The 15,000-nt window shown below is 37.6% G+C and overlaps 1 protein-coding gene across 3 annotated transcripts in view; it reads right to left on the bottom strand.

Moving 5' to 3' along the window:
- The window catches only part of LOC122791752 (S-adenosylmethionine synthase-like), a 452,746-nt gene that overhangs the window by 55,561 nt on the left and 382,185 nt on the right, over positions 1-15,000 (bottom strand). For 2 of the 3 annotated variants that reach the window (XM_044059670.1, XM_044059669.1), the window contains exon 7: positions 4,492-4,674. The exons of the other annotated variant lie outside the window; for it this stretch is intronic. In XM_044059670.1, the coding sequence (XP_043915605.1) occupies positions 4,492-4,674 (183 nt within the window). The remainder of the gene's footprint in view (positions 1-4,491; positions 4,675-15,000) is intronic. 3 annotated transcript variants of the gene reach the window in all.

Below are 15,000 nucleotides of genomic sequence, written 5' to 3'. Positions count from 1 at the left end.
AGTAAAAGACAGAAAAAGAAAATTTAGGGGGATACGTGCAAAAGAAAAAAGATAGTAAAAGGTTAGAAAAGAATATATATACAGCTAAAGACTGGGGCTTGGTGTAACAGTTGGGGTGTTTGATTCACAGATATGGGGTACAATGTTTGATTCTCACCTTTGGGTGGGACTGATTAGGCTTAGAATGGTCTATTAGGAAAGCTAGCCTAGTAATTAGCTATGAATTTATAAAACCATTAATCTAAGGAAAAGGGAAAATAAAAATTTTAGAGTGCTTTCTGTAAATGTGAACTGTATTAAGAATCTAGTAAGAAGAATAGGAATTTTGGAGTGGTGTAATACATGTGATAAAGATGTAATTATATTAGAAGACACGTTTTTTTTTTTAACAAATGAAGAAAGATTACAAAGAGAGAAAGTATGGGGAGAAAAGATCATTTGGAAATTGGGAACTGAGAGATGTTCTGGAATAGCCATATTCTGTAGAAATACAGTAAAGATATTATATGTAACTGTAGCAAAGTGGGAAGATAACCATTGTAGATTTAAAATGGAAAGAATAAGTATACAGAATTATATCATTATATGTTTATACTAATTGTAAAGAAAGAGAAAGCCTATTTAATCAGATTTTAGACTATGCAGTGATAAATATGAATATTATAATAACAGAAGACTTTAATTGTGATTTAAGAGGCAAGCATAAAAAGGGAAATGGTATACGAACAATGTTAGCTGTTATAAGATGTGGTTAAGTTAAAACTCTGGGAAATAAAAATTCATGGAGTTATAAAAGGGGTATTATAGAACTGAAATAGATTACTTTATAGTATTAGAAGGTTTTGTTACAGGCTAAGGGGAAGTAGTTGAAACAGGATTTTTTGATGATCTTGCAATATGGCTAGAGATAAAGGAAAATAAGGAATATGTAAAAATAAGCAAAGGAATAAAAAGGATAAATGAGTAAGCAAGGAATGAAAAAGGAAAGAGATTAGTAATATAGTCATGGAAAGATCATATTACTATGAGAACGTTTTATAAAAACTGGTCTGAATGGTCAATGACATTTAAAGACAAAGACAAAAAAATGTTTGTTTTTTTTACAGTGGCAGTATGATGTGAGAAAAGTAGAGAAATTAAAGTATAAATGAACATATAATGATGCATTGGAAGATTTAGAAGATAATGAAGTATTTTGAGAAAGAAAAAGAATTATATGAAAGAAAACAAGAAAAAATACACGAATTGTTATACAAACAAAAATATGTTTTACAAGGAAAAAGAGAAGCAGTATCTAGTTACTTAAGCAGATTAGTAATGGAAGATGGTAGTGTAGTCAGAGAAATAAAAATGTAAAAGGAGAAATAGAAAGAACTCAGGAAAAGATTATGAATAGTGTAGTACAATTATGTACAAGAAATGTTTAAAGAAAAGAAGGAAGTGAAAAAAGATGGAAAATAAAACGTTAGAAAAAGAGCATAACGAGTTGGAAAGGAGATTGCTTTAAATAAACTAGATAAAGTATTAGGTCAAGTAAATATTAATTCAGCTGCAGGCCCAGATGGAATAGGGAATATATAAAAATTTAAGGGATTGGCAAAAAAAATATTTTTAAATATTTTTAATGAATGGTTAAATTAATGTTTTATGTATAAAGAATTATGAAGTGGAATACTTATATTCATATAGAAGGAGGAAGACAGAAGACAATTAAAAAACTAGCAGCCAATAGTTTTGAAAATAATGATTATAAGATCTTTATGAAAATAATACAAAAGAGATTAAAACTAAAATGGAAAATATGGAAGATAGCATATATAGTATAAAGGGGAAGGTTTGTCAAGAATTATTGATAATAGAGAAATTTTGGATAATATGAACAGAAAAGAAGTGAAAATCGTGATAGGAGATCAGGTTCAGGCACCTAGGTGGTGAGACATTTTCCTGTAGTACATTTGACTGGGGACACATGGCTGAAGTGAGATTCAGCTGCAGAGAAATATGGCTGTTTGCAAATTCCCTTTGGGCAAAGAGAAGAATGTGTTGCCATACCCACAACTTCAATAACCAAATGTACAGGGGGCAAACAATGTCAATGGTCCCCAAGGGAACATGAGACACCAGGCAATATGGCAGACATCAGCAGCAGACTGGCCAGAGGGCTTGTCAGAGAGTGTGTGTGGACCACTACCCCCTTCACAGTGATAGGGAACATTACCTAAAACACACACTGGAGCATAAATGTGACTACAGTAGCCTGCAGGATTTCCTCCATGTTGTAGCACACATCTACATGTTGTAGTTGCATAAGTATGTACTGTACACTGAGCACAACACTCATTACTTCTTCTGTCTCCATGTATTTGGTTATTAAAGCTGTGGGTATTGCAGTGTGTGCTTCTCTTTGCCCACAGGGAATTTGCAAACAGCCATATTTCTCTGCATCTGAATGTCACTTCAGACATGTGTCCCCAGCCAAATGTACCACAGGGAAATGTCTGGCTGCCAAAGCGCCTGAACCCTAGGAGATCTCAATAAGACATTTGACACAACTGGGAATGAAATCTTATGGGTAATAATGAATTAATATAATATAAGTGAGAAAGTAAGGTACATTATGTATGTCAGTGTATTGTAATAATAAAGTAAAAATACTTGTAAATGGCTGGATAAGCCAAGAGGTACATATTATGAGTAGTATAAGACAGGGATGTCCAATGAGTTATATACTCTTTGCATTAGTTATTAATGTGTGAATATGTGAAATAAATGATAAAATGAAGAATATGGATTATATAACACCTGAAGGTTTAATAATACCAGTTCTGTTAATATATGCAGATGACATTAAAATAATTGCAAAAAAACAAAAAAAAAAACAAAATAGGGATAAAAGAAGTAATAATTTGCACAAATGAGTGTCTAGAGATGATAAGGATGGTTTTAAATAAAGAAAAAAAGTAAAGGTTTAGGTGAAGTAAAGATTGAAGGTATATATTTTACAACACATTTGGGAATAAAGTTGTAAGTAGAATTCAATGGGAAAAAAAACAAAACAAAAACAAACATCTTTTCTGGAGAACATATAAATTATCATTTAGAAAAAAAGGCTTATTTGATAAATTCAGTACTGATGGGAAAATAGCATGCCTAACAAGTGTATTTATATTGCAACATTATTTGAAAAGGAATTACTGCAGATAATTTTCATTTATATGGGTTTCAAGATTAAACCCAGTAAAAAGAGGAGTTTTGTATTTAAATAAAGAAGATGGAGGTTTAGGGTTAATTAACCCAGTGGTATATGCTGTTTCATTAAATTTGTACAAGGTGCTAAAGTAAATAAATGAAAAAGATTAGAGATTAGAATTAAAACTGTATAAATATAAGTATGCTAAATTTGGGGATATGGTAAATAGAGTAAAAAAGAAAAATAGTGTATAAAAGAAGAAATAAAATGTTACCCAGAAAACATATTTTTGTGGAAAATAGAAATTGATGATATAAAAAAAGATAGAAAACTATGGTATACAAATGTAATGATAAAATATTACTATGTAAAACCATGGGAAAATCTACGAGATGAAAAATAAGTTATAAAAATAAGAAGCAAATGGTGTAATCAGAAAGTAGAATGTCAGGATTTTTTGTGGAGACTGGTAATAGATAAAATGCCAGCAAAATGAAATATGCCATATAAAAAGAAAAGTGATATAATTTATTTACATTGTCAAGAAGAAGAAACTATAGAACACATGTTTTGAAAAGTAAAAGAGTAAAAAAGTTATGGGGAAAACTATGTAAAGAAGATTTTTTGAAGATATAAAAGAAGAGGATAAAATAAACATGGATATGATTAAATATGGACATTATAAGAATATAAGTAAAGAATATGTTAAAAGAATAGATAAAAAGTTATTTTATATTATCTGTGTTATATGGAATGAAAGAATAAATGAAATTATGTTTAGCGGTAAATGGATTTTAGCAATGATATTAAGTAAAATCAGATGGAGGTTATGAAATATAAGTGGGGTTTTAATAGGGTTGAAAATTTAGTATGATTGTAAAAGCAATTATGAATATGTGGAAACAGATAGGGTTATTTATATATTTGCAAATATGTAAATATTTTGTAAACAAGAGTTATTTTTTTATATAAATGACCCTAAATCTTTTCATTAAGTGCTGTGGAATCTTTTACATCAACCTGTGCCACCATTAACTCAGGCACCCATGGCCTTGGTTTAACATCTCATCTAAGAACAGCAGATGCAGGAATGCAGCATCCCCCTTATGCTCCACTGCACTGTAAGCACTGGAAGATTAATTGAACTACCAGGTATGGGAATAGAATCCACAGACTTCTGCATCAAACGTGAGCATGTTTTCTGTTGAGCTACTGATTTACAAATTGCCTGACTCATTTTCTTATATTCAGGCTTAATAATATCAAGTCACTTGATTGACAACTGATCATTCATTACTCACCTGTATCAGTACTCTTCTACAAAGACCAGCTTTTACGAGGGACTTTGCCACCCAGCGAGCTGCATATGCTCCTGACCGATCAACTTTGGAGAAGTCCTTGCCAGAGAATGCACCACCACCATGAGCTCCCCATCCTCCATATGTATCAACAATGATCTTACGACCAGTAAGTCCAGCATCAGCCTTAATAGGGAAAAAAATAAAAAAGAAAGCAAGTAAAATGTTACTGAATACAGAGTTATTTATAGATAAAAAATGGAAGAGGTGAAAAAAGAATCTCTAGGTAACAGATCAAACTAAGCCACTCCCTGGCTATGTATCTGGAACAATGACCAAAGGTAAGTTGAAACTGAGGTACAAAACATGTCTGCTTTATAATGTCCACTCAGGTACATACTGATACTAAGTAGTTTCTAATAAAGTATAAGATTCATTAGTCATGTTGGCTTTTATTGTCTTATAATGGAACAGATGTAAAATAAGAATCAAATGTTTTTACATAGACTACTTTCCATTTTCTCCTATCTTGTGGCTTCTTAATTAGCTGATACCTACAACGTGCACAGTTTGGCATACTCACACAATACTATGTCTGAAATTTATATTAGTGGACAGCATAAGATTGGTGTTAACTTTATGATCAAAATATACCAGGTATGTACAATAACGGATGGCGATCTCCAGAGCTACATGAATAACTGGCAAATTGTACATTTTTAATTTTTATTATAATTAATCTGCAAAACATTAAGGCCATTGTGTTTCTAGTTACAGAGAATGTTTCATATTTTTATTATTATTCATGAAATATTACATATTCATATGCAAGATGACAACAAATTGCCATAAATTTAGGGAAATAGGGTCTAACTATAGGAATACTAGACAATGTATCAGCTATAATACCTCTCAACATACTGAGTTCAGTTCAACTCAGACCAGACATTATAATCACAACTGTGAGAGTTTGTAGTGATTTTCAAAGCTTACTAGTATGAAACCAGGCCCTCCCAATCCCTCCTAATCCATAACTCCTTTGTGGAAATCAGTCCTCCTGGCCTGCAGACAGAGGCATCCCTGAACCTCTCCTGAAGATTCTGCATTCTAAGAATCAGGTGTTTCTGTTTAGCACTGCCTGACAAGGTGGTGCAATCCAACTGCTTTTTGCAATGCCAGTAATACTATGTGGCAGGTAAGATGCAGCACAACGATGCTTTGCTATTCTTAGAGAGGACTGGAGAAATTATATAAAATGGTTACTTTCATGCAAAGTGGCTTGTCAGCATTTGTTGCATACGAAGAAAATGACCTTTGCTGACCAGTGGCAGTGGGGACCAACTGGAGGGTGTCTGGATCATTATAAATAAAAAAAAAAGTTACGAACTCACCATAACATTCCATCTGTGTTGTCCATTTTCACTGTTCTTCAACTAATGGGTCTAGGATCCAACTCAGCAATTTCTACTACATCCTCGGATTCAAATATCTCAAGCTCTTCCTTTACCCATGATGTCCTGCCAACCTAACATACCTCAGATCAAGTTTGCTGCCCCTAGAGATAAAGACACAACATCTTAAAGAAGTTAATAAGAAAAAGGAGCTGGAGCTCAAACAAGGAACAAAGGTTATCAAAGAAAATACATAAAAAAACACCCAAAATGTGTATACAAACTCAGAAAATAAAAAAAGAAAAAACGACCACCACCGAAAGTACAAGCAAGACAGTATTTATTAAAACTAAGCACTTTCACCCAGCTTTGCACTGGGCTTTATCAGAGTAAAACAGTGTTCTGTAATAGCCCATTTAAAAACCATTTAGTCACATGACCAACTCATTTAAAAAATACTTGAGACTTGTTCATCCAAATAATTAGCATTGCAAAAATATATAAATATTATGTTAACAATTCAAAACATTAAAACCATTGACCAACACCCAAAACTTATTTCTATACTTGTCATATAAACTGGAGAGCTTTATAACACATACATCCTACTTGCTTATAACATAGTATTTCTACCTATTATTACAGACCCAATGTAAAAGTAAATGTAAATAGCCCTCTCCCTGAACACACAAGACCATATTCCTTAATACACACATATAAAATCAGCAAACTTTAAAGCTTCACAGATCTAAGTTTCTGGGCACACTTGAGGGAACAATTGTCATTAAGCTCTGTTTTTTTCAGTGGCATTTAACCTCAGCTGCCATTCCAGCTCTAATTTTTCTAGGTGTGTTTTTATGTCACCTCCTCTATGTGATGGGACTGTATGATCAATCACAAATAACATAAACTTCTTAAAGTTCTCACAAGCCAGGCTATGTACAAATAATGCATTCTTGTTCTTTCTATTTTTAGTGTCTCTTGCATGCTCAGCTATTCTTTCTTTCAACTTTCTAGTGGTTTTACCCACATTGAACGTCGAGCATGAAGTGCATGTAACAATGTAAACCACCACTGCCGCGTTACAATTACAATTGCCTGCACACGACATACTACAGTTGTAGCTTTCAGTAGCCACATATGGGCCATCATTAATGTATTTGCCATACCTGCACATATTACATATCGACATCCTTGAATGATGTCTTTTCCTACCTCCTTCCATGTTGTATTCCAAATAATTTTTAATATTTAGACCTTTACTATATGTTATTTTAGGCCCTTGCCTCACTACCTTTTTTATGTTTTCATCAAAAATAGTTCCCAGTTCTTGCTCAAAATTTCCCTCACATGTTCAACCTCCTGGTTATATGGTAACACTAAATTTTTCTCATATAGATTTTCTGTTTTCTGGGTTAAAACTGACCCTGTGAGGTATTAGGCACTGGCATGAACCTATCTTTTCGATTTTTCCAAGACTTCCTTTCTAACTTTTAACAACAGTCTAATGGGGTATCCTCTTTCTCTAAACATCTCAATCAATTTGTATAGTTCATTTTCAAATTTCAAGTTGTCACTCACTAACCTGGACACCCTCACCATCTGTCCTTTGACCACACTCTGTTTTTGGTGTGGTGAGTGGCAGCTATTATAATCCAAAAGGGAGTTTGAATAGGTATTTTTTCTTTATAATGTTGATTCTATTCTGCCAGTCACATCATTTTATATAATGTGTTGTCCAAAAAGTTTATAGTTTGATTGGTTCATTGTCCAGGTAAATTTCAAGAACCCTGTAGTACTGTTCAAAAACTGGATGAAGGAACTCATCTCTTTCTGACTTCCCTACCATAAAAGGAGTATATTGTCCAAAAATCTGTACCATACTGTTTTACTCTAATGAAGCCCAGTGCAAAGTTGGGTGAAAGTGCTTAGTTTTAATAAATACTGTCTTGCTTGTACGTTTGGTGGTGGTTGATTTTTCTTTTTTAATTTCTAAGGAACAAAGGTTCCTGAGAGAACTCTTAGGTCTTTCCAGAAGCAAAGGGATGGGGGTAGGTGTGTGGGAAGTTGAGGAAGAATGAAAATAGACAACACAAATGAAAAGGTATGGTGAGCACATAACTTTTTTATCTGATGTTCTTTTCACTCATTCATCAACTGATGGGACAGAGTCCCCAGCTACTTGAATCTTGGTGGCCCTCATGGAAGGATATTTTGGAGTACTGCAGAGCCAAAAGCAGCTCTGTCCCTGGAAACCAAATCCAGTTTGAAATCATTAACAAAAGTGTGAGCGTTAGTCCAAGTTGCAGCTACAGAAATGTCATTTATGGAAGCCCTTGACCAAAAGGGTGAAGAGACCACCACAGACCTAGTGAAATGAGCTCTAGGAGGCTTAGGCAAGGATAATCCTCTTTTAGCATAGACAAAGGAGATGCAATTGGTTAACTATTTGACCAGTGTAACTTTGGTAACTGGGTTGTTCAATCTATTAGGAGAGAAAGAAACAAACAGTTGGTCAGTTTTCCTGAAATCCTTGGTTCTCTGGAGGTAGAAATTAAGTTGTCTATGCACATGCAAAAGATGGACCATGTACGCTCCCTTAATTGAGAAGTTTGGATAGAAAAATGGGATGTTAATGACTTGCTTAATGTTGGACTAAGAAGCTACCTTAGGCAGAACCTGGAGTGTTCAGATACTCACCTAGCAATAGTGATAGTGACCAGAAAAAAGTTTTTCCAAGACAAAAATTTTAGATTTGACCTGACTGAAGGTTCAAAGGGAGTTTAGGTCAGGGCCTGAAGCACAATAGTCAAATCCTAAGAAGGAATAGAATCCTTTAATGAAGGTCTAAGTAAAAAAAACTTTGAGAAATGGTTTACATAATTTAGAAGAAGCTAAGGTAGAGTTATTTTTGCCTAGGTGGAAGTTTGAAATGGCAGCCAATTGGACCATAATAGCAGAAAAGCTAACTCTTTCATTGAAAATTGAAACTAAAACTTCAAGTATAGCTGGTGCAAGGGCTCAAATGGGTTCCAGATCCCTGCTAAGGGCCCAGAATACAAATCTCTTCTATTTACTTTTGTAGTACAAGCTTTTTCATAAGATAGCACAATTTGACAAACTGAGGAGAATTGGGCTGTCTAGCAATCAATGGAATTGGAGAAACCATGCTGTCAGTATAAGGCCTGTTATGTCTGGATGAGACATACCTGTTGGGTGAGACAGGAGATCTGGAGTTGGATCCAGTATCCAAGCAGACATAGAAGGTAACACCAGAGGAAGGGGAACCAATTCTGACGAGGCCAAAAGGGGTTGTGCTCTTCAACCAGAATGCTTTCTGTAGAAATTTGGGGATGAGAGGTAATGGTGGGTAAGCATAAAGGAGATTGGAGGGCCAACTATGAAACAGAGCATCTCTCGGTAACCCCCCCCTCCCCCAGTAGAGGGATCAGGGCAAGGACCTGCTTGCACTTATTGAGGGGAGACTTGAACAGGTCACAGTATGGCTGGCCCCATTGATGGAAAATTCTCTCTGCTACCTTGACATTGAGAGACCACTTATGAGGCATCAGAATGGACATGCTTAGTTTGTCCTCAGTCATGTTGATTTTACCTGGGATGTGCCTTGCTATTGGAAAGTGACCAGAAGAGATCACCCATTGCCTCACTCTCATTGCTTCTCGACAAAGCCGATAAGACCTAGTTCCTCCCTGTTTGTTGATGTACCAGATCATTGACATATTGTCCATCTGAATAGTAATTGTCTTGGATGGGAGAACATCTTGAAAGGCCTGCATTGCTAGGAGAACTGTTCTCATTTCCAGGACATTGATATGCATCTTAGCCTCTTCTGCAGCCCACATACCTTGGACTGTCCTTCCCAAATAGTGCGTCTCCCGCCCCAGTTGGGAGACATCTGTGGTCACCACAGCTGAGGGCAGGGGGAGAACAAAAGGATGGTCTTCAGAAAGTTCATTTGAATGAATCCATCAAAAAATATACCATTTGGATGGTTATGTGATCTTGATTGGGGCAGTTAAAGGACACTGAAGAATGGACCACTGGGCTGACAGTGTCCATCGAAGTATTTGCATGTGAAACCAGGCTAAAGGACCATGGGTGATAGCAGCTGCAATGAATCCCAAGGCTTGTAAAATTTTTCATGCTGGAAGAGAAGTATTTTGTATTACTTTCCTGAATGGTGATCTGAGTGTCTGAATTTGAGCAGGGGAAAGGAAGGTGATCTGAATGACAGTGTCAAGATGAGCACCTATGAACTCCAGACTCTGCGTAGGAATGAATTGTGATTTGCTGCAATTGACTGTGATGCGTAGATGAAGGCACAACTGGAACAAGTAGTTCCTTGCCTGCAGAAATAGATGCCTGGTTGGGGCAGTTATGAGACAGTTGTCCTGGTATGGAAACTCTCAGAATCCCAGCAGCCTCAAGTGAGCTGCTACCACTGCCATGCATTTGATAAACACCCTGGGGGCTGTGGTGAGATCAAAGGGCAGTGCTGTGAACTGGTATTGGCTGGCTCCCAGCTGGAAGTGCAGATATCTTCTGGAGGGTCAATTCATTTTGATGTGTTAGTATGCATCCTGAAGATCTATCAAGCATATCTAGTTGACCTTCTGTAGCAGGGGCAGAATGGGTTGAACTATGACCATTCAGAACCTTGAATATTGCACAAACTGATTCAGTTTGTTGCGATCCAGTATTGATCTCAAGTTATCTGTGTTTTTTGGCACCAAGAAGAATCTTGACTAGATCCAGGAGCCTCTCTGGTCTGGGGGACCTCCTGGGTGTCTCTTTTTTTCTAGCAGCTTTTCTATTTCTAATGGTGCTGCTTCCCTTTGATTGGGTGGAACATTGTGAATTCTTTTCATTCTTGTAGGGAGAATTTTGGAAAATGATATGAGATAACCTCTGGATATAATTCTCTTCAACCAGGAATCTTTTATTATGGCTAGCCAGGCTTTTTGGTGCAGAGACAAACACTCCCTGACTGCCTCCAGTGGGTAACAGTCGGCCCTCCTTTCAGTAACACTGGTAGGGCTTGTCCAAGAAGGAATCTCAGATGCCCTAGTTCTGCAGGCCACCTCTGCCATGGGGGTGGCATCTTCCACTTGAGTTCCTCCTCTGCCCCTGGGAGAATGATCTCAACATGAGCCCTAAAAAGGACCATGGGATTTATGAAGCCACATTCTTCTACCTCCCCATTGATTCCTAGAGAAAGGTCTTGGAGGGCTAGAAAAATATATGCCCGTGGCAGACAGGGTCTTTCCCTCTTGATCCCATCTGGAGAGCATGTCTTTACCTTGGGGCCAAAATAGGAATATCCATCAAAGGGAGCATTGATGAATGAAGACTTAAAGGGCTCCACAAAAATCATATAGTTGCATCCAGGCATGTCTCCTAATGGCTATGCCTGAATTTGCCACCTATGAATTACCTTCCGCTGCATGGGAGATCAGCCTCATGGAAGCATTAGAAATTGCCCGGATGGTGGCCAATTGCAAAGAGACTGTATTTTGGTCCTCAGAAGAAATGGACCCATAAAAAGATTTGGAAAGTTCTTTACTCACATCTCTTTGTAATCTTGTAAAATGTGCAAGGTAATTCAATGACCAGAGGGCAAAGGTCAGTGAAGCATACATGTGCTTAGCAAATCTGTCCAAGGCTTTGGACTTCCTGTTACAAGGAAGGACAGAAGAACTCAGATTCATGAGCTCTTTTTTGTGGCCGCCTCCCAACCATGGCATCAACCAGAACCCCCTTGTTCCAGTGTGCCATGTCCTTGGGAGGAACGAAAATTTTGTCATGGTATTTAGGGATTGGCCCCACAGTATCCAGTTCCTTCCACACCCCATGAGAAACAAGATCTATGAGTTCATCAGTCAGGGAGTCACTCAAAAAGTAGCTGGGCCAGCCCCGAAAGCCTCCAGGAGCACCAATTTCTCTTGGGAAGGGGTATCAGAAAACCAATCACCTTTCTGTTTTAAAAGTTCTAGGATGTCTCCAAATGAGATGTCTTCAGGTGGAGATCTGGGGGACCCCTTCCCTTCACTGAAATTAGTTTCATCCATGAGAGATTCCTGAAGGGAATTTAGCTGTCTCCTTTTACATGTTCACTTCCGTGGCACCTCCTACATGGAATGGTCTGGGGAGATGTTGGATGAGATGAGGATGTCCTGGAGACTTGATCGGGTTGGCTGTCCCAGTGGAATGGATGAACAAGGCTCAGAGCAAAGAACCAAAGGAGGTATATTTGTCTGATCCAAGGGGGGCAGGGATATCCTTTCTGTAGATAAAGAGAAGGCCCTCTCCACAACCTTGAAGGCAGATCATGTGGGGGAAGCTGAAGTGAAAGGCAAGGGACCCAATAATTCCCCAACCATCACCTCCTGCAACCCCACAAGCACTCCACCAGAGAAAGGAGTTGGACCTGAGCTACCTAGCACTTCAGCCACAAGGGGCAGCGATGGCTCTGATAGCTTTGGAGCTCTTCTCTAGCCCATTGGATGCAACACCAGTGCTTTGGTTCCAAGACTCCTCTGGGTTCGAAAGGCTCAGGGCTGGATGACTCAGGAAAGCTATAGGATTTGGCAAACAGACTGTCTTTGGATCCAGTAAGGACACCCCCAGGGGTCTTGGATCCAAGGGCTCCAAAACAGTGGGTCAGATCAGAGAAGGCGAGACCAAGAGGGGAGTAAATGAAGATCGTCTCACAGATCCAATGGGAGTTGGAGCCAGGAGTACCCCCATCTGGATCTGTGTTCTGAGGAATTTCTCATTGTCCTATCCATGTCAGCCTCACATAAACTTCTGAAAAACCTGAGATAGAATGTTGAGGATGAAGGTCTTGAATGCCTGTGGGGGGAGCTCTCCAAGCAGGGTGAAGGGAGCTGAGAAGTGACTGGATCCGATAGGAGGGGAGGTACTTGGGTCTGAGGTGATTTTGATTTAGAAACAGTCAGATCCGAGATAGCCAGATCCAATTTTTTTAGACACCTTTTTTGGCAGCTCCGAGGGAGGAGCTGAAGATGATGTGTGATCCATTGACCTCTTGTGAGAGTCTTTATTTTTGTCTTTGTGAGCCACGTTTGGCTTCCTTTTGTCCAAATTCTTAGAGGAGGTTTGAACCCCAGCTATGGAAGCAGAAGACAAAGAAGTAGAAAGGAGAAGGCCCTTCAAAACCTGCTTCTTTATCCTCCCTGTGAGATCTCTGAAATTGAATCCAGAGCAAATATAACAATCTGCATCTAAATGAGTGGCTCTCAAACAGTACATTAATTTCCTGAGGGCATCCAAGTTTGTATTTTATGCCCACAGGTAGTGCATTTTTTAAACCTGGTAAGTTTGTCAGCCATACTGGACTAAGCTAAATCCACAATGAATTACAAGAAAAAGGACTAACTAAAGGTTTTTTGTTGTTTTTAAAGGAAGAAAGCAAGACAAAAGAAGAACAACTACTAATAATTGTAGTGCAAGGAGTACTCCAACAATGAAGAAAGAATTTAGATAAGAACATAGCAACAATGGTACTATGGAGAAGTACTGATAAAAATGGTAGCATCTAAATAAAAAAAATAGCTAGAGAAGACTAGCAAGAAGCAATGGAGGTAAGAGAAAGTGAAATGAAGGTAATGGATAAGGATTTTAGGATAAACTCATGATTACATTAGAAAAACAACTCCCAAAGCTTGAGAGTGATAGGTTCCATGTCTGAAGAACAGCTGCAAATGAGATCTGAGGCATATTAGGTTGGTGGGGCATTATGGATAAAGGGAGAAAAAAAATCTGAGGAGCTGATAGAAGCAGCTGAGTTGGACCTGAGTCAGATCCTAGATCCATCAGTTGAGGAATGAATGAAAAGAACAACATCAGATCCATCTGTAGCAACAATAGCTATGTAACTAGTGCTGAAATTGGGTAGGGAGTGTTTGGAGCTCAGTTCCACCTTTTATAACCCCATGGTCCACTGACAAACAATAGAAGGTCCACTTCTTCAAGGTGACTGTTTCAAAACCCACATTTGTTTCCTTTTAGATCCCCATCTTAATGATCAAACCTTTAGATGCTCGGCTGAACCATTCATTCTCCCATCAGTAAGAATCCTATGGCTCATTTATTTTCACTTGGCACAAGAGTTGAATGCTGGGAGTGATGCCAATGTCTGCGTATGTTCTTTTCTAGCTACCTGCAGCATAGTAACCTAGTAATCAATGCCATTGCAGTCAGTTATAGATATGGTCTTAGGAAAAGAAGATGCAACAAACCATAAACCACTGCATTCCTAGAACCATTATGAAGTGAAAAATTAGTACTACAGTAAGCCTAGGAAAACTTATCTTAACTCTTACAACAACCAGAGGTCTCATTCTGTGGCAAAAATATACATGATCCAATTTAGAGGAGCAAGATGTTTATGACAGACAACACGGTTTACAGGAACACATCCTCTTCATGTTGCGCTGCACAAGTTACATTACTAAGCAGTTACATGTAAAACATATTTGTCCTGACCACTCAGAATACACTAGGGCCTCTAATTTTGGACTTACCTCAGATGTATCATATATTATATCAGCAACATCCCCCCCTCTAAAAATGTTTATTTCATTTATAATTGTTCAAGACATTAGAATCATATCATGTAGATACATACTTAAAATGTGGGTCTGTCTGGTAGTGACTAAAAAGCAGTTAATGTGGAGAAGCACATAAAATGTATTGCATTACTGCAACCTGGCTAAATGACATTCTATTTCTGATGGTTCAAACAAATAATTTACAGCTAATGTCAATACCACCCTAAAGACAATTTGTTTTGAATGGTTTAGCTATGAATAAGACATGAACATAGATTCAGTTCCCAAACTTGTGTACAATATGTTTATATAAGTTTCCCCCATTGACAGCCCTCTCATTACAGAATGACTCTCTATTTAAATGTGAATCAAATAGTACCCAGTTTAATAAAATCTGCTAGAATGCAGAGATGTAATAAACAGATTACCCTTTTTATATAACCAGCACAGTGCAAGGAGTGCACATGCAATGCAGTGGGATACGCATGTCTGCCTTGATAACAATCTCTTGAGTACACAGCAAAACT

This window comes from Protopterus annectens, chromosome 17.part0 (genome assembly GCF_019279795.1).
Source record: "Protopterus annectens isolate FY-2018-M chromosome 17.part0, PAN1.0, whole genome shotgun sequence".
Lineage (NCBI taxonomy): Eukaryota > Metazoa > Chordata > Ceratodontiformes > Protopteridae > Protopterus > Protopterus annectens.
Note: the sequence above shows the minus strand (reverse complement) of the source record. Positions and strands in the feature narration are given on the sequence as shown.